We start from the raw sequence: 24,633 nt of genomic DNA on the forward strand, positions 1-24,633 counted from the left end.
TTAATGGGCGGCAAAAGCCTTTTTGCCTATAGGTGACTATGGCACCTCTGGCTGCTATTAATATGTCAAACTTGGTGTACTCTTCATTTACTTTCTAGAGATATTAATTTTCCAATGTGTTTTTATTTTGCTTTATGCTACCATGAATTCTCCATGCCCCCTGCTCCTTTCCAGCCGATGCTGCAAACGTTTTCTAAATCATTGTGAGTCATTCTGTTGTTTCATTTTATGTGCTGATTTCAGTTCAGTTGTGATCTTGGATCAAATATACACAATTCACTCCAGACCCAAATAATAAAGAACCTTAAGAATGAACATTAGTGCAGATAAGGGTGTGTGTGTGTGTGTGTGTGTGTGTGTGTGTGTGTGAATGAAAAATCTATTAGATAAAACAAAATAAATAAAGATGAAAACCAAAAAACCTAAATAACCATTTCTAACACCCCAGGATCTTAATTGCTGCCGTACAAAATCTGGCTACCTGATACAAAACATCAGTGTGGTTGTCTGAAAGAAGCAAATTTATATAAAACTCATCAGAATTATTTTGCTATCTAGAGCAGGTCCAGGTCAACTGGACAGTGCTTCAGTTGATTTGCAGAATATGCAGATTAGTTGCAATATGCAAATTAGAGCACCTGGATTTGCTGAGCTTGAATATGGCACCCCCAGCATGAGCAGACTGCAAGGACCAACTCTGCCTCCTCCTTGGGGAGGAACAAAGATCCTTGGGAAGTGGACCTGCAATCCATGTTGTGAGTCGAGTCGCTGCTGAGCCTCCTCGGTGGCCCAGGTGAGTCGCAGAGCAGCAGACCCACTCTGTACAGCAAGTGCCCAGTGCTTGGCTGCTTCCCCCCAGCACAGGACTCCGTCGGCTCCTCACCTTGGCTCTTCCGGTCGGTGGTTTCTGCCAGCCTTACCCCTTTTAGCCGGGCCTACACTTCAGGGTCATATGATGTCATGAGTGCTTCTGAGCATGTTCAGAAAGCCTCACGTACCACTAAGTACCTCCCCCTAATAAATTGTCAGTTTCTAGGATTATTTACAGTGTTAGCTGCTTTGGGAGCCTGCTCTGGCTGAAAAGCAGAGTAGAAATAGAACAGCAGATGCTGGCGTTATCAGGGAGTTGCACTCTCAGGTAGTCCTGCCTGGGGGCTTCCCAGAGGCATCGGGTGGGCCACTGTGTGAAACAGGATGCTGGACTCAAGGGGCCTTGGGCCTGATCCAGCAGGGCTGTTCTAATGTCTGATGAGACTCAGGTCAGACCTTGCACTCAGACATGCACTTCGCTGACTTCTCTTGGGTCGTTCCTCCCTCACAGGGTAGTCGTGAGCACCAAATGGGTGGGAGAGAAGTAAGATACTCTATCCCAAGTCCCTCGGAGGAAGGGCAGGCTAGAAATGCAATTATAAATCCTGACTCAGCTTTCCGGAAGCATGAGTGCAGATGAGCATGCACTGATCAATCCCAAGCTTATGATTATTTCGTATTCACAATCTCTAGCCTTTCGCAGAAGACGTCAGGAGGAGGTTAGTGGGCATTCCTTCTGCCGGCCTCCCCCTTTTTTCTCTGATGGGTGGGGGTCAGGCCAGCCCCAGGCTTGCTGAAGGCTCTCTCTCTACCCACTGGCTGTCTGACCTTCCTAATTAATAAGATACTCCACCCCAAGTCCCTTGGAGGAAGGACAGGCTAGAAATGCAATTATTCACCCTGAATCAGGTTTCCGGAAGTGTGGGTGCAGATGAGCATACACTGATACATCACGAGATTATGTTTATTTCTATAGCAGCTAAACTGGAATAGTCCATGTGTAAAACAATTTCCAAAAGGCACCACCTGCTTCCATTTCTCTCTTTTTAAAGTCACATTAAAAACACAATCTCTACCCCTTCTTTCCTTCCTCTGACTCAGATCTTTCTCCCTTCCTTTGTTTCCTGTTGGATTCCTGATGATCATCACAGTTATAACAAATTAAGGCTTGACTTATCTCGCTTTGCATGTAATGCGTCTATCTCATATATCAGTTTCACCTTTTAATTCACATTACTGAAATTAATGAACTTTTGCACGATATTCTAATTTTTCGAGTTTCACCTGTAAGTTTTGGTCTATGACCGCAATAAAGGACTGACTGACTGCATTTTAAGGGCACTGATCAGCTGGAAATGGCTGGAAGGAGGGGAAGGGGAAGGGTCTGCAAAACAAGTCCGATGCGGAACAGCTGAAGGAAGAACCAGTTCTCACCTCCTTGTCCCGGATCTCCAGGTAGAGGGGAGGCTTGATTTTCCCCTTCTAATGGCTGAGTAGCAATTGCATGTGTATATATACACGCACACACAGTCCAGACCACCTGCAGAACGGGGAGAGGGCAAGATCCATGAGTGAGTTGGCTTTCAGTCACGGTTAGGTCCATCAGTCCAAGCCAGGCCGAAGTGGGGGTCACACTGTGGGGGGGGGGATTGCTGAGCCTGCTGTCAAGGCACTTTTGCAGGCCCCACTCAGCGTTGGGATCCAGCAGCAGCAGCAGCATCCTGCGGGGAACCAGAAGACTCGGGCGAGCTAGTGGGGAAGAACACCCCGGGCTTAGGAGGGGGCTTGGAGCATCCCCCTCCTCCAGGGGCTCAACCTTGGACATGATCCGCATTTTGAAGGGCCTCTGCAGCCAGTTTCCAGACTTGGGAAGAGTTAACTCCCCTGACAATCCGGATCAGAGCCCGCCAGTTCAAGGCGAGGAGGAGGAGGAGGGCCCAGAGTCAAGGGGGCGTGCCCCGGGCTCTCCATGGGCAAAGGGCCCCTCCCCACGGTGGGCTGCCTGAAATCCTCCTCTTTCCCGCCAGAGACAGGCAGGGCTGCTGCTGCTGCCGCCCCTGCCCCGGATGCCAGCGGCTGGGCGGGGCTTGCACGGAGGAGGGCTGCTGCCTGCCGGCGGGTGTGTGCTCGCTCGCTCTCTCTCTCAGCAGCTGCTGCTGCTGCTGCTCAGTCTTGCAGGCAGCCACCGCCGCCCTCCTTGCTTCCTGGGCCGGCCTCCTCCTCCTCCGCAGAGACAGCCAGAAGGTCCGTGTGTGCGACGGCGGGGAGGGAGGGGGGGGCTTTTGCGTGCGGGGTTCCCTCCCCCCCTTCTCCCACCCCCCCAACTTGCAGATTTCCGGGGCCGAGGGAGGCTTGGCTTTGAGATCTGGCCCACGTGTAGGGCAGGGAGGGAAGGCTCTCTGCACATGCCTTTGGGAAGGGATCCGTCCTGGAGTGTGCCCCCCCCACTCCATGGGTCCCCGAGGCCCCCACCCTAGGTCCGCGCACACACGACGGCCAGAACAGAGATCCCGATGTGCTTCCCCTGCTGACCAGAGCCACCAGTAAAGGGTGTGTGTGTGTGTGTGTGTGACTGGGAGGGCAAACTCTTAGATGCTCCTTGTTTCTTCCCTCCCCCCGCCAGCAAAAGTGTTTCCCTGGGGAAAGCAGTTAACCAGGACTTTAAGGAGCCTGCTAAATTGAGGTCGTAGGAGCCCTAGTCTGCACGGATGTGGACTTGGACGTCAAAGAGTAGCCCCATCGCATTCCATGGGGTTTACTCCCATGCAACAGCCTTGCTGCCCTACTGTTACCTGAGGGCCAACAATTTCCTCAGAACCACAAACCAGGCAAACAAGGATGACTGAAGGAAGCAAAATCACCGTTTATTGGTTCCAAGCCAAGCCAAGTCAAGTCAGCGCTGACGACGCCACTCAGTACCTCACGGTGAAACCTGAGAGACGTGCCTTGCTGCCTGGGTCACAAGTTTTTATAATTTGGCATTACTACATAATTAGGCGTCAACATTCAGCCACAAAGAGCCAATCAATACATTACATTCGTACATAGGCTTGCATAGAGGCTGGACTTTGCGCTCTAAGTTTCTTTTTCACAGCAGAGATAATTAATTAATTAATAGAAGAAGCCTCCACATTCCTAGAACAATACAGTTACTATTCAAGGGAGTCTCTCTCCCCGCTGTTCCGAACCCCCACTTCTTCTGCTCTGGGTGGATAGCCAACTTATCACTTTCTCTGGCCTGTACTTTTCCATCTCACAGAGGCACTGAATTTCAAACACACTTTCTACAAAGCAATTACAAAGCAGCTTTCTGAAAAGGTATTTTTCCATTCCACATTCCCCCTTAGAAGCCATTTATGGCTTCTCTTCTTGTGGAACCCTTGTGTACAGGGCCATTATATGTGGCGCTGTTTCTTTCCTTACTATTGCAGAAACAGTAGACTGTATAGCCTTAGATAAGCATGATATCAAGCATGGTAACAGAAGCAGAAGCATAGCGATTATGATAAAAACAACAAACAATGATTTCAGCCATGCTAAGTCAGGCAGCCAGCTTGTAAGCCACTGCCACATCCCCCATTCGGATGCGGTTTGACCAATGCTGTGAAAGACTTGAATTGACTCTTTCAGCTTTGCTGCCTCTTGATCAATTTTCCCTTGGTTATTTACATAGTACTTCTTCCGAATGAGCTCATACATAGTCTCTGCTCCCATGTGCGTGCCTTCATGTAAACCCTCCACAAGCCTTTGCACATGCTCTTTAGGGACTAATATTTTCCCCCCTTTGATAATCCATCTCCCGTTCTGTTTCTTGGCTTCCAGGGCCTCTGCCAATTTCTTATCCTCTGTCCCATACTCCCAGTCCTCCTCCAAGGCTGCCAGATCTGGAACAAGGGACACCATTATCATTTCAGCAGAACGAGCTGCTTGTTTTGCGGCTGCATCTGCTCTCCGATTTCCACTCTCCACTTCTCCCCCCCCTTTCTGGTGTCCTTTACAATGCATGAAAGCCAGCTTCTTGGGTTTTTGCATAGCATCCATAAACCTCTGGATTTGCTGCTGGTATTTCACTGGATTCCCTTTTGAATCCAACATGCCTCTCTCATGGTGTAATGCTGCATAGGCATGTGCCATGTTGTGTACATATCTAGAATCTGAATGTAAGTTCAGAGTTTGTCCCTCTGCTATTTCACAAGCTCTAGTCACTGCTATTAGTTCTGCCAACTGGGCTGAAGTTCCTGTGGGTAGTGGCTGTGCCTCTATGGTGTCCACTAAGCTGACTACTGCGTATCCAGCCTTTCGCACCCCGTCTTCCACAAAGGAGGACCCATCTGTGAACCACTCCAAATCAGCATTCTTCAAAGAAGTTGTCTGTAAATCAGATCGAACTGCCCATGTCTGCTGCAACAGCGTCTGGCAATCGTGGGTCTCTCCCGTCTCAGTGTGCGTGTCTGGTAGATACGAGGCAGGATTCAAGCTAGTGGCCACTTGTAATTCAACTTCAGGGTCTTCCAGTAACATCAGCTGGTATTTCATCAATCTGGATCCAGTCATCCATTTGATGGTTCCTTCTTTTAGCAGTGTCCTCACAGAGTGCTCTGTGACAATTATGGTCTTTGTCCCAAAGGTAAGTTTCTTTGCATCTTGCAATAGTGTTGCTGCTGCTGCCACCACTCTCAAGCATGGGGGAAAACCTCTTGCCACTGCATCCAATCTTTTGGAAAGGTATGCACAGGGTCTCATGCTGGGCCCAACCTGCTGTGCCAATACGCCTTTGGCCATGCCTCCCCTTTCTATTACATACAGTGTGAAAGGTAGCATGAGGTTTGGAAGTCCCAAAGCAGGGCCCTTTGTCAGCATGTCTTTCAACTCCTGGAATGCTTTTCTCTGCTCTTCTCCCCACTGCATCTCTCCTTCTCCTCGGGTGGCATCATACAGGGGCTGGGCAATCTGAGCATATCCTGGTATCCACACACGGCAGTAACTGGTCATCCCTAGGAATGCTCTCAGACCACGCCTGGACTTGGGCTCAGGTATGCCGCAAATCGCTTCTACTCTTTCCCCTGATAGGTATCTCTGGCCTCCTTCAAGCCGAAATCCCAAGTAATCCACAGTGGTTTGCATTAGTTGTGCCTTGCTTTTGGACACCTTGTATCCACAAGCTGCCAGTCTTTTTAACACTTCAATGGTGAGTTCCTTGCAGCCTTCCTCTGTATTCGTCGCGAGCAAGATGTCATCCACATATTGCAGAACTGCCCCTCCCTCGGGCATGATTAGATCTTCCAGATCTTTAGATAAAGCTTCTGAAAAAATTGATGGGCTATGAACGAAACCTTGGACTAATCTGGCCCAGCTTAGTTGGATTCGCTTGTTCTGGGGTCCAGTGGGGTCTTGGGGGGGTTGCCAGGTGAATGCAAAGATAGGGATCGATGCAGGTGCTAATCTGATCGTGAAAAAGGCATCCTTAATGTCCAGGACAGTGTACCATTTTGCTGCTCCAGGTACTCTGCTCATCATGGTATATGGGTCAGCCACTAGTGCTACCATGGGTTCTGCTCTTGCATTTACTGCCCTTAGGTCTTGCACGGGTCTGTAACATCCAGCTTCTCTCTTTTCCACTGGGAATAATGGGGAATTCCACACCGATCGGCATTCCTTCAAAATCCCCCCTTCTAGGTAGGCAGTGATGGTAGGTTGTATTCCTCTCCTCTTTTCTTCTGATATAGGGTATTGTGGTATGTTGGCAGGCTCTACTCCTGGTTTCATCCTGACGTGTACTGGAGGTTGGTTGATAGCCAGTCCTATCCCTCCATTCTCTGCCCAAACCTCTGGCGGCACTGGAAGGCTCCCGGCTACATCCTGCGCTATCAGGACTTTGGTGGCCTCCGGTTTCCCGTCCCACTGTACTTTGGTGGCCTCCGGTTTCCCATCCCACCATGCCTTCCACTTCCAAGCCTTTTCTTTGGGCATTTCTATTGTACACAGTTCTCCCTCTTTCGGTGTTTCCAGGGTGAAACTCCCATCCCTTGCAAATGTTAGGGTGGCCTGCAACTTACACAAAATGTCTCTTCCTAGCAGGTTCATTGGGCAGTCAGGAAGCCATACAAATTGGTGTCTGAAAGTGTTTCCTTTCAGGCTACAACTGTCCACATCAAAAATAGGTCTAGAGTTGCTTTGACCAGTAGCTCCCTGTATTGGTAGCTTAAGTGCTGTCTTTTCCCCTAGTGGCTGTTGGATAGCTGATATAGTGGCTCCACTGTCAATCATAAATGGCACCTTTTCCCCCTGTACTGTTAGTGTCACCATGGGTTCTGGGGTGAGTGGTAAATGGTGCAGCGAACCCTGGCCCCGTCACTCTGTCTCTTCCACATGTTCTGCCATTATTCGGGAAGCCCTGTGCCCCCCTTCTGGCCTCTCTCCCTCTGGTCCCTCTGGGCACTCGTTCTTCCATTGACCAAGTCTCTTGCACCTCGCACACTGGTCACGTCTTAGCGATTCCTGGCGGGCTGCTCCTCTTCCCCCACGGCCTCTTCCTCTGGTGCTGCTTCCCCTTCGCCCTCTTCTTTCTGGCATCTCCCCTCTGATAGCTGCTGCCATTACTACTGCTGCTTTCTTCTGCTTTTCATCCTCTGTGTCTCTGTTTGCACACACGTTTCTGGCTAGCCCCAGCAACATTTCCTCTGTCATATCCACTGCTTCTTCCTTCTTTTGTAGTTTCTTTCGAATATCCTTCTGGGCTTGGGCGATGAAAGTCATGTTTATCTGCCTTCTGTTTCCCATGTCATCTGGATCTATGCTGGTCCACTGGCGATAGGCTGCTTTCAGACGTTCCATGTACGCCCCTGGAGTCTCTTGAGGTCCTTGTAGGACTTCAGATACTTTGGTTAGGTTAACAGTCTTTCTTCCTGCCGCTTTCAGGCCTTCTATCACCAGTTCCCGGTAATGAATCAACATCTCTCCTCCTTCCCCCGTCTGCTTTTTGTACTCCCATAGTTTCCGTTTCGCCCTCTGTTTCGCCTTTTCAGTCTCTTCCAGTCTCTCTTCCAGCAGCTGTATTTCCCTCTCTGAAGCCTGCAATGCTTCCCTCTCTTCCTCCTCGCGCTGCCTGCTTTCGGCTTCCTTCTGTCTTTCCCATTCCAGACGTTCCTGCTCCTCTCTTCGCTTAGCCTCTTCCTCTTCCTTCCTCCTTTGCTCCCGCAGCCTTTCCTCTGTCACCCTCAGATCGTATGGAGGACCTTTGGGTAGCTTAGGATAGAGTGGGTTGTAAGGGGGAGGGAGTGGCGGTGGGTCCTGGTCTTCCTCAGCCTCTAAAGGTAGTGGCGGCAGTGGCAGTAAAGTGTTCTGCTGTGGGCCTAAGCCCCCCTTCTCCTCCATTTCTTGCGGCTTGCCTTTTGCACGAAGTGCCAATACTGCCTTTGCTCCCTGCTTCTCCTTGCAGTTCCGCACCCACTTTGGGTCTTCTATAACATTCAGCATCCACTGGTCTACGTATGGGTACTGGTCAGGGTGGCTCTTGATCACAGTGATGTGGACCTTTCTGATCTCTTCTACTTCAAAACTCCCATCTGCTGGCCAAGTTGAACTCTTAGCTGGCCAATTTAAGGTGCAGTGTCTGACCAGAAGTTCTCCTGTACAGGGACTACCATAATCCCTCATAAAGCCCTTTTTGAAGTTCTTGACCATGCAGTTCAATGGCGTGGATTGTTTTGAGCCTTCCCCTCCCATTACATCTACTAGTGTGCTCTCTTTCTCTCAGAACAAGACAGACAAATCAGGTGAGGGAAACAGGCTGTGGGTAAGGGGTCCACACAGTGAGATACAGATAAGGGGCTTTAGACAAACAACTCACAGACCCACACCTCCAGTTTCAGCTCCTGCCCGTCGCCGGGACAGAAGGCCTACTCAGGAGTCCCGCCTTGCCAGTGCAAAGCCACACTCGGGGTGGGTTTGTCCCTTCTGGACGCCCCCTCTGCACTCACCAAGACTCTCAAACTGCACACACACACACACGGGGCCTATCCTCCCGTTTCCTCCTCCCAAGAGCCGGACCTGCTTACAGGCAGTGCCCCCTGCCTACAGCGGCTCTGACACAGGGTGGGCGATTCCCTGGCCTCCTACTTGGGGATCCCCAATACTTCACCTGTCCGGACGCTTGAACCCTTTGCGTTGGTGTGCCTCGTTCCGCGCCTGTCTTCGGTGGGCCAAGGAGTTTGTGTCTCGCGCCGCTGGCGGTCAAAGCCTTCCTTCTTTCAAGGGGAAGAAGTGGCACCGAAGGGTGGCTGCCCACGACGGGAGAGAAACCCAAGGAGCCACCGATGGGCAGGTAAAAGCACCAGCTACCATCCGAGTCTGCACGGCACCAGTTTATGTTACCTGAGGGCCAACAATTTCCTCAGAACCACAAACCAGGCAAACAAGGATGATTGAAGGAAGCAAAATCACCGTTTATTGGTTCCAAGCCAAGCCAAGTCAAGTCAGCGCTGACGACGCCACTCAGTACCTCACGGTGAAACCTGAGAGACGTGCCTTGCTGCCTGGGTCACAAGTTTTTATAATTTGGCATTACTACATAATTAGGCGTCAACATTCAGCCACAAAGAGCCAATCAATACATTACATTCGTACATATGCTTGCATAGAGGCTGGACTTTGCGCTCTAAGTTTCTTTTTCACAGCAGAGATAATTAATTAATTAATAGAAGAAGCCTCCACATTCCTAGAACAATACAGTTACTATTCAAGGGAGTCTATCTCTCCCCGCTGTTCCGAACCCCCACTTCTTCTGCTCTGGGTGGATAGCCAACTTATCACTTTCTCTGGCCTGTACCTTTCCATCTCACAGAGGCACTGAATTTCAAACACACTTTCTACAAAGCAATTACAAAGCAGCTTTCTGAAAAGGTATTTTTCCATTCCACAACGTTTACCCTGTACACCACTTGGACTATATGGAGTAAAAGTGTTTTTTATAGAAATCCAGTAAAACAATGCATAGATTAAAAAATCATAGTGGTAAGTACCATTACAAAAAGTGTGAAATGCACAGAAGAAAAGCAGCCTACAAAACAAATCACCGGCTGCATGTTTCCAGCCATTCCTGTCTGCCTGGGCAGGTAGTCTGTGTGAATGACGATGCAATTCCCCATCTCTGTTCCCACTTCATTTTAGCATCTCTGCCGAAGGAGCTCTTTGACTGGAAGAAATAAGATATAGTCTCCATCCTCATGGGAAGAGTAAGATTTACACTTGTGGCACTGGGGGAAATGGCACGTTTTTCCCCTAGTGAATATTTCTGTATGTCCCTCCTCCCCTGTGGTTTATCAGGAAGCCATCTTATTTCAAAGGCGGGGGAGGGACACGAGGCAGACAAGGCATGGCTCGAATCTGGACCTTCTCATGCGCATGTGCGTGCAGACACACACACACACACACACACACACACAAGCGATTGCATATCATTACTCATTGGTTCTTGGCTTGGAGTCTTCCCTGCCCCCACCATTGCTCCACCGCCCAATGCTTTTTTTGCTGCTTAAACCACTTGGAACATTTGTGTTGAAAGGCAGTATATCAATACAACTGAGTGAGGACCCTGCAGGGAACATCCCCCACCCTTCCCTTCACCCACTTTGAATTGTGTTTAGAAAGGAAAGCAGCTGCAGTGAGAGCAAGGGAGGGAGGGAGATGACTAGGCCTCACTGGGCGGAACTGCTGGGATTGTGGGCCTTTCCTAACAAGGCGGGGCGTTTAGAAGTCAGGGATTCTCCCTGTGTTCGTTTTCTCTGGTTAGGTAATGGTAATTTACACCAGGCACCAGTATCACACTTTCAAACAGAGCTTTATTAAAATTTGCTACCAAGCCCAGGAAAATCAAACCCAAAAGACCAGACCAGAGGACTGGGTGGGAACTACACTCTCAGGCCTCAGCAGAAGAGGCGAGAGTGTTTCCTTTAGTGTGGAGGAAACGGCTGGCTGCAAAGCTGCTGGGGAAACCGAGGAAGGCCACCACAGAGAGGCCAGAAAGGGCAGGAAGGAAAGCCAGCTCTGGTTGTGAGTAGTAATCTAGAGCAATGTTTCTCAACCTTTTTGGAGTCAAGGACTGCTAAATTCGTCATGCAGAGTTTCAAGGACCGCTACATTTTTTGTGTGCAGTTTCTAGTCCCAGACCAGCAGTTAGCAAAGGGGTTTCAAGTTTCTCTATTAGTACAGGCGTTCACAGGTGCTCACCACTCAAATGTCCTGATGGGCCAAAACTGACTGTGACTTGGCTCATGCGGGCCGAGGTCAATTTTTAGGGTGCTGATTATTAAAATAACACTTAATCAATCAATTAAATCAAAGTGAAATTAATGAAAATGAATTTAAGCAATATTTAACTTTTGAAGTTCTGGCTCAAAAGGGGGAAGGAGGAAAGGATGAGACATCATGGCTCCCTGGCACCTGAGATTTGTCCAGTCCAGATTTAACATTATCATATTTTAAAAATAGGCTGCAACCTTACACTCCATTCTTCCAATTCTGTCTTTTCTTACTCCTCATCTATCTATTTTGCATATAAACATGCAGGCAGGAACTTGCGTCAAGTTCCTGTATACATAATATCTTGTTTCTTAAATGCATAAAAATAGTAATTTAATATTGCTTTTAAAATAGTACTCTCTCACACACACACAGTACTCCCCCTCCAGCTTTCCTCCTCTCTTCATTTGGTAATCACTGGCCTTGCTCTCCTTAGCAAATGGGACAATGCATGTTTGCTACCAGCTTGTCAACTTAATTGATAGGAAGCTTAAAACATGACATCTCATATCATACTGGAAGTCTGTAACCAAACATCATCCAAAAAACCTCCAAGCAGTACACTCAGAACTAAAACACTCATTACCTTGAAAAGGTAATGTTATGGTAATGAACTTTACACATCAATATGGCATCCACATTTGGAAAGTAAACCACAGGGAATTGGGGGGGGGGAGATTTAACCCTTCATACCACACATTCATATCTATCCAGGTTTTTACAACTGTAATGATTTTTAGGCAGAGGTTTAAGGGGGGGGGAGTACTATGTACTCACACATGAGTGGGAAGACTTTTAGTGGGTCTCTTCTTCATGCTTCTTTTCCTCCTTCTCTCTCCTCTATTCACCATTTCATACCTTGCTACACCCAGCCCCCACTCCATCCCCTTTCTCGTGATCTCTTTTTTCCACTGGTTTTCTCAGTTCACACACATTGCACTAGTTCTCTCTCCTGCCTGCATGTTTGCTTTTAAAAATCCCAGTTTATGTTAGCCTCATCCCCTTTTTGGTCAGTCAGTAGCTCACCCTAGCCACCCCTTTCTTCATCTCCCTCATCCCCCCCCCACATTTTATTTCCCAGTTCACACAGATTGTACTTGTTCTCTCCTGTATGCTTGCTTTTAAAAATCCCATTTTATTTGATCTTCATCCCCTTTTGTTGAGTCAGTACATGATCAGCCCACCCCTCACCCCCACCCCTTTCATTCTTCTTATCTTTCCCTTCTTTTTTCATTTGATCAGCACTGTTGCTTACTTTTGTTTGTTTTCTTATCTTTTGCCTGCCTGCCTTCCTCTGTTCCTCCTCTGTAGTAGTTCAGAACAGAGTTGATGCATGCAGCACTTCAGCCAAGCCAAGCACTCCCTCTCACTCGCCCTGCTACCTGCCTCCTGTGTGTTTCACCGGCTGCATACAAGTGACGTCACTCGCGCTCGCTATCTCCTCCCATCAAAGAGACTGGCGAGATTAGCTGGGAGTGAGAAAAGGCTGTCTGGGACTCCGGAGGAAGACAGAGCCCTGCAGCAAAGGCTGCCTGGTTAAAGATTAGCTCCAGGGAGCTAATCTCCAGGGTGTTAAAGGACTGGCATGCTTGAAAAGGAGGGGGTGTTAAAGGACTTGCACGGACCGCACTCAACCCCCTGGGGACCGGCAGTGGTCCAGGGACCGGCGGTTGAGAAACTGTGATCTATAGGGACCAGTCCAGCTAGATGTGTTGCTTTCCTGCACTGTGTTGCTTAAATCTGAGTGGGCTGGTTAGTGGAAACGTTTCCCTCGCACTTCCAGTTGGCTCTAGGAAAAGACAAGTGTTCTTATGGCACACCTTTGCCTTCTACATGTGAGGATGAACCCTTGTTGGTGAAGTTGGCTGCTCTTCATGCTGGGCTTGCCTTCGTCACCCACCTTCGGAGGCCTTGGACTGCTCAGCCCCTGTAGGGAGGGTTCTGCCACTTCAACCCCAGAAATCCTATGGAGAGAGTGCTTTGTCCCACATTCAGGGAAAGTGGCTGGTGGCAGCCTCCTGTGAACCCCTTGCAGGCCAGGATTCAGCCCAGTGAACTCCCCACTCCTCCTCTGGCTCTGGAAGGAGCCACAACAGGAGCATTCTGTGTGGTCTGTGAGGCATCCAATGTTTCCTTCTTTGTCCCTGGCTAGGAGCCCTTTGAGGAGGTGGCCGTCCATTTCACAGAAGAGGAGGAGGAGGTGTGGGCTCTGCCGGATCTGGACCAAAGAGCCCTGCACAGCCAAGAGATGGAGGAGAACGGTGGGAATCCGGCCTCACTGGGTAAGACACCCTCTTTTTCCCTGGAGGGGGAGAGAAAAAGGAGAAAGAGACCGGTCTGGCTCCATCATGTGGTGCAAATATTGCCCAGGTCTCCAGCATGTGGTGCAAATATTGCCCGGGTCTTGAGTTTGATCCACTTGTGGGCCAGAGAGCCCATGCGATGGGTCTGAAGGGATGAGAAAACAGACGGAGAGATGGATAGAGAAAGTAGTGCACTACGGAAGGAAAGGCGATTCGACAGGCAAGAGCAGGATTCCCAGATGTTGTGGATGATAACTCCCAGCATCCCCCGCTGAAATGGCCTTTGGTTGGGGATCCTGGGAGTTGTAGTCAACAACATCTGGGAATCCCTGTTACAGGCAACACAGGACAAATTCCAAGCAGCCTTGGCCAGATGCCCAAGGCTGATCCGGAAAAGGAGAGGAAGCCTGTTGAGCAGGATGCTCTGCAGGATGGAGTGAGGGACGAAGGCTGTGTTTCCCAGTGTTTTCTCCTGGCTGAAAGGAAGGGTCCGAGGACAGGGCTATAGGTGTCCTTTCTGTGTAGCATTCCTGGGCCAGGAGGAAGAGGATCAGAGATCCACTTAGCAAGAGGGAGCTCTGGGCGACAAAGCGGAGGCTCCCGGGGGATCGGTGGTCACTCTCTGAGTGTTTCTCCCAAGTTCCAAGCAGGACTCTCTCCCAGCCCTGCGTTGGATGCTGCCAGGGACTGGGACCTGCCCCCCCCGGTGACCCCTCCCAGTGACTGCAGGACACCCCTCTTCTCCTTCCCAGAGCCAGCTGACAGAAGGAGCGCTTGCTGGCTTGGAGGATGAGGCAGGGCCCCTTGTTTGCCAGCTGGGGGCTCCGAGGGAAGGAGAGGAAGGAAGCACCCAGCGGGCATAAGAAGCAGCGGCTGGGAGCAGACCAGGGGGCCCACATACCCCCCTTCCTGGAGATGGGCGCAACCCTCGCTTCACTCTGCATGTGATGCTGATGCCGGGGGTGGCAGGGCACACAGGGGCAGGTGGGGGGTGCCAGCAGAAGCCAGTCCCAGAACTGCAAGCAAGCCCCCTACATTACTGTCATTTACATTAGGAGCAGCTCTTAACTTTTGGCATTTGGCACAGCACGTTCTGGCAGCAGGAAGCATAGAGCCGACTTGGTACACCTGTTGGGTATCTATTTCCCCCCATACAATAATAAAAAGAGGGTCTACAGCCCGGTCTGTTTGCAATATATTTCCCATTCTTTCCTTAATTAGAATCACATGGCCTTCAGCTATGGAAAAAGCTGCCAACCTCTTGTTTGCATTTCCAATATTTCTCCTCCTAAGTTCTCCTGAGAGCATCTTTTCTGACCAGTTTTCTCTCTTCATTCCAGCAGGTGACAGCTGGAAGAGGAAGAATGAGGGGGAACCCAATGGAGCATTGTTGGGAAGTGCCAGATGGAGAAAGAGGAAACAGCAGCGACAAAGACCTATTGCAAAACGGAGGAACAGAAATGGATCATCTGCTTCCCAGCAGGGAATACGAACAATAATGCAGGAGGAGACAGAAAGAAGCCTTTGCCCGGAAAGCAGGAAAGGTTTCCATTCTGAAACTAGCTTTCAACCTCAGTGCGATATTCAGCCAGGGGATACAGCATTTGAATGCTTAGGGTGGGGAAGGAGTTTCAGCACAAAAGGAAAACTAAGTAGTCATCGTAGAACTCACACTGGGGAGAAACCATATAAGTGCTTGGAATGTGGAAAGAGCTTCAGCATGAAAGGAAACCTTGCTACACATTATAGAACCCACACTGGGGAGAAACCACATAAATGCTTGCAGTGTGGAAAGTGCTTCAGCTTGAAAAGAAACCTTGCTAGACATTATAGAACCCACACTGGGGAGAAACCATATAAATGCTTGGAATGTGGAAAGAGCTTCAGCATGAAAGAAAATCTTGATACACACTATAGAATCCACACTGGGGAGAAACCACATAAGTGCTTGGAGTGTGGGAAGAGATTCAGTACGAATGGAGAGCTTAAAGTGCACCATATGATCCATACTGGGGAAAAACCACATAAGTGCTTCCAGTGTGGAAAGAGCTTTAGCACGAGTGGATATCTCACTGTGCACCATAGAACCCACACTGGGGAGAAACCACATAAATGCTTGGAGTGTGGAAAGAGCTTTAACACGAGTGCACACCTTACTATGCACCACAGAACACACACTGGTGAGAAACCACATAAATGCTTGGAGTGTGGAAAGAGCTTCAGCTGCAGTGGAAATCTCACTGTTCACCGTAAAATCCACACTGGGGACAAACCACATAAATGTTTGGAGTGTGGAAAGAGCTTCAGGACGAAAGGAAGTCTTACTATGCATCATAGAACCCACACTGGGGAGAAACCACAAACATGCTCAGTTTGTGGAAAGAGCTTCAGCACAAGTGGAAGACTAACTAGTCATCATAGAACCCACACTGGTGAGAAACCACATACATGCATGCAGTGTGGAAAGAGCTTCAGCCAAAGTGGAAACCTTGCTAGACATTATAGAACCCACACTGGGGAGAAACCACATAAATGCTTGCAGTGTGGAAAGAGATTCAGTACGAATGGAGAGCTTAAAGTACACCATAGAATCCATACTGGGGAGAAACCACATAAATGCTTGGAGTGCGGGAAAAGCTTTAGCAGAAGTGGAGCACTAACTGATCATCATAGAACCCATATTGGGGAGAAACCACATAAATGTTTGGAGTGTGGAAAGAGCTTCAGCCAGAGTGGAAAACTAACTAGGCATCATAGAACGCACACTGGGGAGAAACCATCTAAATGCTTGGACTGTGGAAAGTGCTTCCGCACGAGTGGAGATCTCACTGTGCACCAAAGAACCCATACTGGGGAGAAACCACATAAATGCTTGGAGTGTGGAAAGAGCTTCCGCACGAGTGGAAAACTAACTAGTCATCATAGAACCCACACTGGGGAGAAACCACATAAATGCTTGGAGTGTGGGATGAGCTTCAGTCAGATTGGAAACCTTACTGCGCACTATAGAACTCACACTGGCGAGAAACCACATAAATGCTTAGAATGTGGAAAGAGCTTCAGCAGGAGTGGAGATCTCAATAAGCACCATAGAACCCACACTGGGGAGAAACCACATAAATGCTTGGAGTGTGGAAAGAGCTTCAGTTCGAGTGGAAACCTAACAAGTCATCATAGAACCCACACTGGGGAGAAACCACATAAATGCTTGGACTGTGGAAAGAGCTTCAGTCGGAATGAACACCTTACTTTGCACCATAGAACTCACACTGGGGAGAAACCACATAAATGCTTGGAGTGTGGAAAGAGCTTCAGCAGGAGTGGAGATCTCAATAAGCACCATAGAACCCACACTGGGGAGAAACCACATAAATGCTTGGAGTGTGGAAAGAGCTTCAGGACGAGTGGAGAACTCACTTTGCATAATAGAACCCACACAGGGAAGAAACCTCATAAATGTTTGGAGTGTGGGAAGAACTTCAGCTGCAGTGGAAATCTTACAGTACATCGTAGAACCCACACTGGCGAGAAACCACATAAATGCTTGCAGTGTGGAAAGAGCTTTAGCACGAGTGGATATCTCACTGTGCACCATAGAACCCACACTGCGGAGAAACCACATAAATGCTTGGAGTGTGGAAAAAGCTTCCGGTCGAGTGGAAACCTAACTAATCATCATAGAACCCACACTGGGGAGAAACCACATAAATGCTTGGACTGTGGAAAGAGCTTCAGTCGGAGGGCACACCTTATTATGCACCATAGAACCCACACTGGGGAGAAACCACATAAATGCTTGGACTGTGGAAAGAGCTTCAGTCGGAGTGCATACCTTACTATGCACCATAGAACTCACACTGGGGAGAAACCACATAAATGCTTGGAGTGTGGAAAGAGCTTCAGGACGAGTGGAGAACTCACTGTGCATCATCGAACCCACACTGGAGAGAAACCACATAAATGCTTGGAGTGTGGAAGGAGCTTCAGTACCACTGGCAAACTAACTAGGCATCATACAACCCACACTGGGGAGAAACTACATAAATGCTTGGAGTGTGGAAAAAGCTTCAATAGGAGGGCAGACCTTACTACTCACCAAGAAACCCATGCAGGGTAGAAACCCTATACATTTTTGGCGTGTGGAAAGAGCTTCATTTCCATAATGCAGTTTCCTTTACACAGAAGAAGATGGAACTGTAGCCTTTCACTGGAAATTTAATGAATACTTGTTGAAAAAAGCAGAAATTTTGGAGAAAGCCAAATGGAAGTTAAAGGATGTTTTGAATTTAATTGAAATCAAGGAATGTATAATAAGATAGTTTGGGATGCAGGAAAAGTGGTTATGAGGTGTTTTTTTATACAGCAGAATGCATACCTTTGAAAACAAAGGGGATTGAAAAAAAGAGGGATTATTCATGGAGATTTCTAAAAAAGAAAGAGAACTTATTTATTAAGGATAAGCAAGAGACTATTCAAGTTATTAAAATGCTTCAGTAACAGCTTCCTATGTTGGTATTAAATGAAATTGAATTGAACTTAAAGTATGCGAAGCAGAAGCCGTTTGAATTTGCAAACAAACCAGGCAGGTTATTGGCTTGGAAAATTAGGAGTGAGAGAAAGAATAAGTACATATCCAAGATATCTACAAAAATGGACTTTCTTATGATGAAACGGAAATAAAAATGGGATTTTTCAGATATTACTCTGATTTATATAATGAAAATAGAGGATATAAAAATTGATAAATTCTTGAAGACGCAAAATATTCCACAACTTACTAAGGATCATATAGAAATTATGAATGCACCGATATCAATAATGGAATTAACAAAAGTAATAAATCACCAGAGCCCGCTGGTCTGTCAGCTTTGTACTACAAAACTTTTAAAGATCAATTATTACAGCCTTTGCAATGGACGATGAATGATATTCTGCAGAAAGGGAATATGCCGGATTCTTGGAAATATGCCAACATTGCAGTAATTCTAAAACCTGATCAAGACTTAACGCAAGTTAAGAATTATAGGCCAGTTTCACTGATAAATAATGATTATAAACTTTTTGCTGCCATTTTGGCAAGAAGAATGAAGGTTGTATTAAGAGCCTTTATTCATGAAGATCAAGCAGGTTTGTTTGGGGTTTTTTTTGACAAAAAGGCAACTAAGAGACAATGTGAAAACAGTCTTGAATGTATTGGAGTACTATGAAAAACATAGTGACAAACAGACAGCTATGATCTTTTTGGATGCAGAGAAAGCATTTGATAACGTCTCCTGGCAGTTTATGTGGAAGTTATTGGATGCAATGGGAGTTGGTAATAATTTTATTAGGGCCATTAGGACAATATATTCGGAGCAATATGCCAAAATTATTATAAATGGGGAAGAATCAAATAACTGTAAAATACAAAAAGGAACTAGACAAGGTTGTCCGCTTTCCCCATTACTTTTTATATTAGTTCTGGAAGTGCTTTGTAGAAACATTAGAGAAGATGACCAAATAAATACAAGGCCCGAAAGTAGGGAAACAGGAGTATAAACTCAGAGCCTTCGCAGATGATGTGGTGTTTTTTCTAGAAAATCCATTAGGAAAGGTTGGAAGGCTCTTGGAAAAAATAGAACAATTTGACCAATTGGCCGGGTTTTTTATTAATAAGAGTAAAACGAAGGTGTTGACAAAAAATATGGATCAGAAATCAAATGATAGACTTTATGAGATAAGTGAACTGGAAGTGGAGAAGAAAATCAAATATTTGGGCATCTGGTTGACAAATGAAAACTCTTTGTTGTTCTCAAATAATTATATTAAAATATGGAATACAGTGAGAATTGATTTGCAAAGATGGACTAGAATGAACTTATCCTTAATGGGAAGAATTTCAGTTGTGAAGATGAATGTTTTACCTAAAATGTTTCTTTTTCAGACTATTCCTATAATTAATACACTAACCTGTTTCAAGCAATGGCAAAACTAAATTTGTTTGGCAAGGGAAAAGACCAAGAATTAAATTTAAAAATTTAATAGATGTGAAAGAAAGAGGTGGTCTTACCCTGCCTGATTTAAGGCTATATTTTGATGCTCTTTGTTTGACATGGTTGAAGGAATGGATAACATTAAGAAATTCCAGAATACTTGATTTGGAAGGATTCAATAGAAGGTTTGGCTGACACTCATATTTGTGGTATGATAAAAGCAAAGTGCATAAAGACTTTCTGAATCACTATGTAAGAAGGAGTATGACTGGAGTATGGGCAAAATATAAAAAATGGTTGGAGTGTAAAACTCTACTATGTGTATCCCCGATTGAGGCTCTGGCACGTAAAGAGACAAATATGGAATCTGAATGGGGTACTTACAGGGATTTTTTATATTTTCAAGAGAAGAGCTGTAAATTAAAACATTTAAATGAAGTACAAAATTTGGTTAGTAATTGGTTTCAGCATCATCAGCTAAATGAAATTTATAAAAAGGATCTTAAGGTTGGGTTTGTGGATCAAATGTCGAGATTCAAGAAGGAGTTGTGTGAAAATGATGAAAGATTAGTCAAGATGTTGCTTTTGGAGGAGACGAGATGAAGTGGTTAAAACGACTGATAAAATGGGCTCAATATGTGGGTCATAATATAGATATGGCTGGTTGGGGAAAATTATGGAAAACTGAATTAAAGTTTACTGCATGTTATACTTTAAAAGAATATTATTATAAGATTATATATAGGTGATATCTGACACCAAAAAAATTAGCATTAATGTATAAAAATGTTTCAAACAAGTGTTGGAAATGTGGACAATGTAGAGGAACTTTTTTCCATATGTGGTGGTCATGCGGGAAGGCAAAGGCCTTTTGGGATATGATATACAATGAGTTGAAAATCTTTAAATCTTTAAAGTGACATTTCTTAAGAGGCCAGAATCCTTCCTGCTAGAAATAACTGAAAGAGAGTTCGCCAGAAGAAATTTAACATTTTTATGTACACAACCACGGCGGCCAGTATAGTATATGCACAAAAATGGAAAGACACTAACATGCCTTCAAAAGAAGACTGGCTGATTAAAATTTTGGAATATGCTGAGATGGCAAAGCTTATAAGATGAAAATTTGGAATGATTTAAACAAGATTGGGAATCATTTTTGCTTTACTTAAAGAATTATTTTTCTAATATGGACTTTTCAGTAGGGTTTGAAATATAGTAATAAAAGGTTGGGTTGGGTCAAATCGAGTAGTATTATGGAGTATGTATGTTTTGAATTATTCTAGCAATAGTTTATATGTATAGTTATTGTGAACCACGCAGATAGGCAAGCAAGAAGTCAGTATTTACTTATGTGTAGAATTAGATAAATGAATGTAATTTGAAATGTAAAAGCTATTGTAAAAACCAATAAAATTTAAAATGCAGGTGGGGGGGAGAAAGTAAGAGCTTCAGTCTCAGGGCTACCCTTATTACAGTAGTTTTTATTGATTCATTTTCATGTCTTATGAATAAATGTGTATATTTGGTTCAAACAGATTGATGTATCTTAGTCTTTCATAGCATCTGCTTTCTTTTCATTGTCTTTGAATACACTTCTGCATTTGTCTCTGGCATGTGGACTCTGGGTGAAACAGGAGGAGGACAGACCATCACTTTCAAAGTACGAAATTTCCCTCACTAGGATGATCACATGCAAAGCTTGTCTCCTTGCCTTTCTAGAGAGGAGGGCAAGCAACCAAATGGCTAACACCTTAGAGCCCCCTTCAACATCCTCTTGAACTACAACTCCCATCATCACCAGCCAGCATGGCTCTAAACCACAGTTTCTCAACCGACGGTCCCCGGACCGCTGCCGGTCCCCAGGGGGTTGAGTGCGGTCCGTGCAAGTCCTTTAACACCCCCTCCTTTTCAAGCATGCCAGTCCTTTAACACCCTGGAGATTAGCTCCCTGGAGCTAATCTTTAACCAGGCAGCCTTTGCTGCAGGGCTCTGTCTTCCTCCGGAGTCCCAGACAGCCTTTTCTCACTCCCAGCTAATCTCGCCAGTCTCTTTGATGGGAGGAGATAGCGAGAGCGAGTGACATCACTGGTATGCAGCCGGTGAAACACACAGGAGGCAGGTAGCAGGGCGAGTGAGAGGGAGTGCTTGGCTTGGCTGGAGTGCTGCATGCATCAACTGTTCTGAACTACTACAGAGGAGGAACAGAGGAAGGCAGGCAGGCAAAAGATAAGAAAACAAACAAAAGTAAGCAACAGTGCTGATCAAATGAAAAAAGAAGGGAAAGATAAGAAGAATGAAAGGGGTGGGGGTGAGGGGTGGGCTGATCATGTATTGACTCAACAGAAGGGGATGAAGATCAAATAAAATGGGATTTTTAAAAGCAAGCATACAGGAGAGAACAAGTACAATCTGTGTGAACTGGGAAATAAAATGTGGGGGAGGGGATGAGGGAGATGAAGAAAGGGGTGGCTAGGGTGAGCTACTGACTGACCAAAAAGGGGATGAGGCTAACATAAACTGGGATTTTTAAAAGCAAACATGCAGGCAGGAGAGAGAACTAGTGCAATGTGTGTGAACTGAGAAAACCAGTGGAAAAAAGAGATCACGAGAAAGGGGATGGAGTGGGGGCTGGGTGTAGCAAGGTATGAAATGGTGAATAGAGGAGAGAGAAGGAGGAAAAGAAGCATGAAGAAGAGACCCACTAAAAGTCTTCCCACTCATGTGTGAGTACATAGTACTCCCCCCCCCCTTAAACCTCTGCCTAAAAATCATTACAGTTGTAAAAACCTGGATAGATATGAATGTGTGGTATGAAGGGTTAAATCTCCCCCCCCCAATTCCCTGTGGTTTACTTTCCAAATGTGGATGCCATATTGATGTGTAAAGTTCATTACCATAGAACTTCATTACCAAAGCCCCTGGTGGTGCAGTGGTAAAACTGCCGCCCTGTAACCAGGAGGTTACAAGTTTGATCCTGACCAGGGGCTCAAGGTTGACTCAGCCTTCCATCCTTCCGAGGTCGGTAAAATGAGTACCCAGAATGTTGGGGGCAATATGCTAAATCGTTGTAAACCGCTTAGAGAGCTCTGGCTATAGAGCGGTATATAAATGTAAGTGCTATTGCTATTGCAGCTATAACATTACCTTTTCAAGGTAATGAGTGTTTTAGTTCTGAGTGTACTGCTTGGAGGTTTTTTGGATGATGTTTGGTTACAGACTTCCAGTATGATATGAGATGTCATGTTTTAAGCTTCCTATCAATTAAGTTGATAAGCTGGTAGCAAACATGCATTGTCCCATTTGCTAAGGAGAGCAAGGCCAGTGATTACCAAATGAAGAGAGGAGGAAAGCTGGAGGGGGAGTACTGTGTGTGTGTGAGAGAGTACTATTTTAAAAGCAATATTAAATTACTATTTTTATGCATTTAAGAAACAAGATATTATGTATACAGGAACTTAACACAAGTTCCTGCCTGCATGTTTATATGCAAAATAGATAGATGAGGAGTAAGAAAAGTCAGAATTGGAAGAATGGAGTGTAAGGTTGCAGCCTATTTTTAAAATATGGTAATGTTAAATCTGGACTGGACAAATCTCAGGTGCCAGGGAGCCATGATGTCTCATCCTTTCCTCCCTCCCCCTTTTGAGCCAGAACTTCAAAAGTTAAATATTGCTTAAATTCATTTTCATTAATTTCACTTTGATTTAATTGATTGATTAAGTGTTATTTTAATAATCAGCACCCTAAAAATTGACCTCAGCCCCCATGAGCCAAGTCACGGTCAGTTTTGGCCCATCAGGACATTTGAGTGGTGAACACCTGTGAACGCCTGTACTAATAGAGAAACTTGAAACCCCTTTGCTAACTGCTGGTCTGGGACTAGAAACTGCACACAAAAAATGTAGCGGTCCTTGAAACTCTGCATGACGAATTTAGCGGTCCTTGACTCCAAAAAGGTTGAGAAACACTGTAAACCACACAGGCCCATTTTGCTGATTAAATTTCTCCAGCGCTCTTTCACCATTTTGGAGACATTAATAACACATTAGAACATCCTCGGGCCAGCCCTGCCATGAAGAAAGGGGGGAGACAGGCTGCTCCTGGCAGCACTGCATTGGACACTTTTTCAGGGGCATCCCAGAAGCCCACCCACCAGCACCCGCTCCCCACAAAGACAGGTGCAGAGGAAGGAAGGCAAAGGGGCACCACGCTGCTTTTCCTCTTCCTTCCCCAATAGGAAAGGAGGGAAGGGAGAAAGATCTGAGTCAGAGGAAGGAAGGAAGGGGTAGAGATTGTGTTTTTAATGTGACTTTAAAAAGAGGGAAGCCGGGGGGGGGGATGCCTTTTGGAAATTGCTTTGCATATGGACTATTCTAGTTTAGTTGCTACACAAATAAACATAATCTCGTGGTGGATCCGTGTATGCCCATCTGCACTCATGCTTCCGGAAAACAGTCAGGATGAAGAATTGCATTTCTAGCCTGTCCTTCCTCCAAGGACTTGGGGTGGAGTATCTTATTAATCAAGAAGGGCAAAGAGCCAGCGGGTGGAGATGGAGCCTGAGGCTGGCCTGACTCCTGCCCCCCCATCAGGGAAAAAAGGGGGAGGCAGGCAGACGGAATACACACTAACCTCCTGCTGAGGTCTTCTGTGAAAGGCTAGAGATTGTGAATACGAAATAATCATAAGCTTGGGATTGATCAGTGTATGCTCATCTGCACTCATGCTTCCGGAAAGCCTTCCTCCGAGGGATGTGGAGTGGAGTATCTTACTTCTCTCCCAGACATTTGGTGCTCACGGCTACCCTGTGAGGAAGGAATGACCCAAGAGAAGTCAGCGCAGTGCATGTCTGAGTGCAAGGTCTGACCTGAGTCTCATCAGACCTTAGAACAGCCCTGCTGGATCAGGCCCAAGGCCCCTTGAGTCCAGCATCCTGTTTCACCCAGTGGCCCACCCGATGCCTCTGGGAAGCCCCCAGGAAGGACTACCTGAGAGTGCAACTTCCTGATAACGCCAGCATGTGCTGTTCTATTTCTAATGTGCTTTTCAGCCAGAGCAGGCTCCCAAAGCAGGTAACACTGTAATTAAAAACAGACAATTTATTGGGGGGGGGTACTTAGTGGTACATGAGGCTTTCTGAACATGCTCAGAAGCACTCATGACATCATAAGACCCTGAAATGTAGGCCCAGCTAAAGGGGTAAGGCTGGCAATGACCTCTGACCAGAAGAGCCAAGATGAGGAGCC

The 24,633-nt window shown here is 46.4% G+C and overlaps 1 protein-coding gene across 1 annotated transcript; it reads left to right on the forward strand.

The window, feature by feature from the left end:
* Positions 1-2,931: 2,931 nt before the first annotated feature.
* Positions 2,932-20,923, forward strand: LOC128351977 (zinc finger protein 91-like). The gene is made up of 3 exons (XM_053312087.1): positions 2,932-3,054; positions 13,262-13,391; positions 14,753-20,923. The coding sequence occupies exons 2-3, from the start codon at positions 13,358-13,360 to the stop codon at positions 17,527-17,529; spliced, it is 2,811 nt and encodes a 936-aa protein (XP_053168062.1). The 5' UTR covers positions 2,932-3,054; positions 13,262-13,357; the 3' UTR covers positions 17,530-20,923.
* The last annotated feature ends 3,710 nt before the right edge of the window (positions 20,924-24,633 follow it).

The sequence above is a fragment of the Hemicordylus capensis genome, chromosome 3, assembly GCF_027244095.1.
Source record: "Hemicordylus capensis ecotype Gifberg chromosome 3, rHemCap1.1.pri, whole genome shotgun sequence".
Taxonomy (NCBI): Eukaryota; Metazoa; Chordata; class Lepidosauria; order Squamata; family Cordylidae; genus Hemicordylus; species Hemicordylus capensis.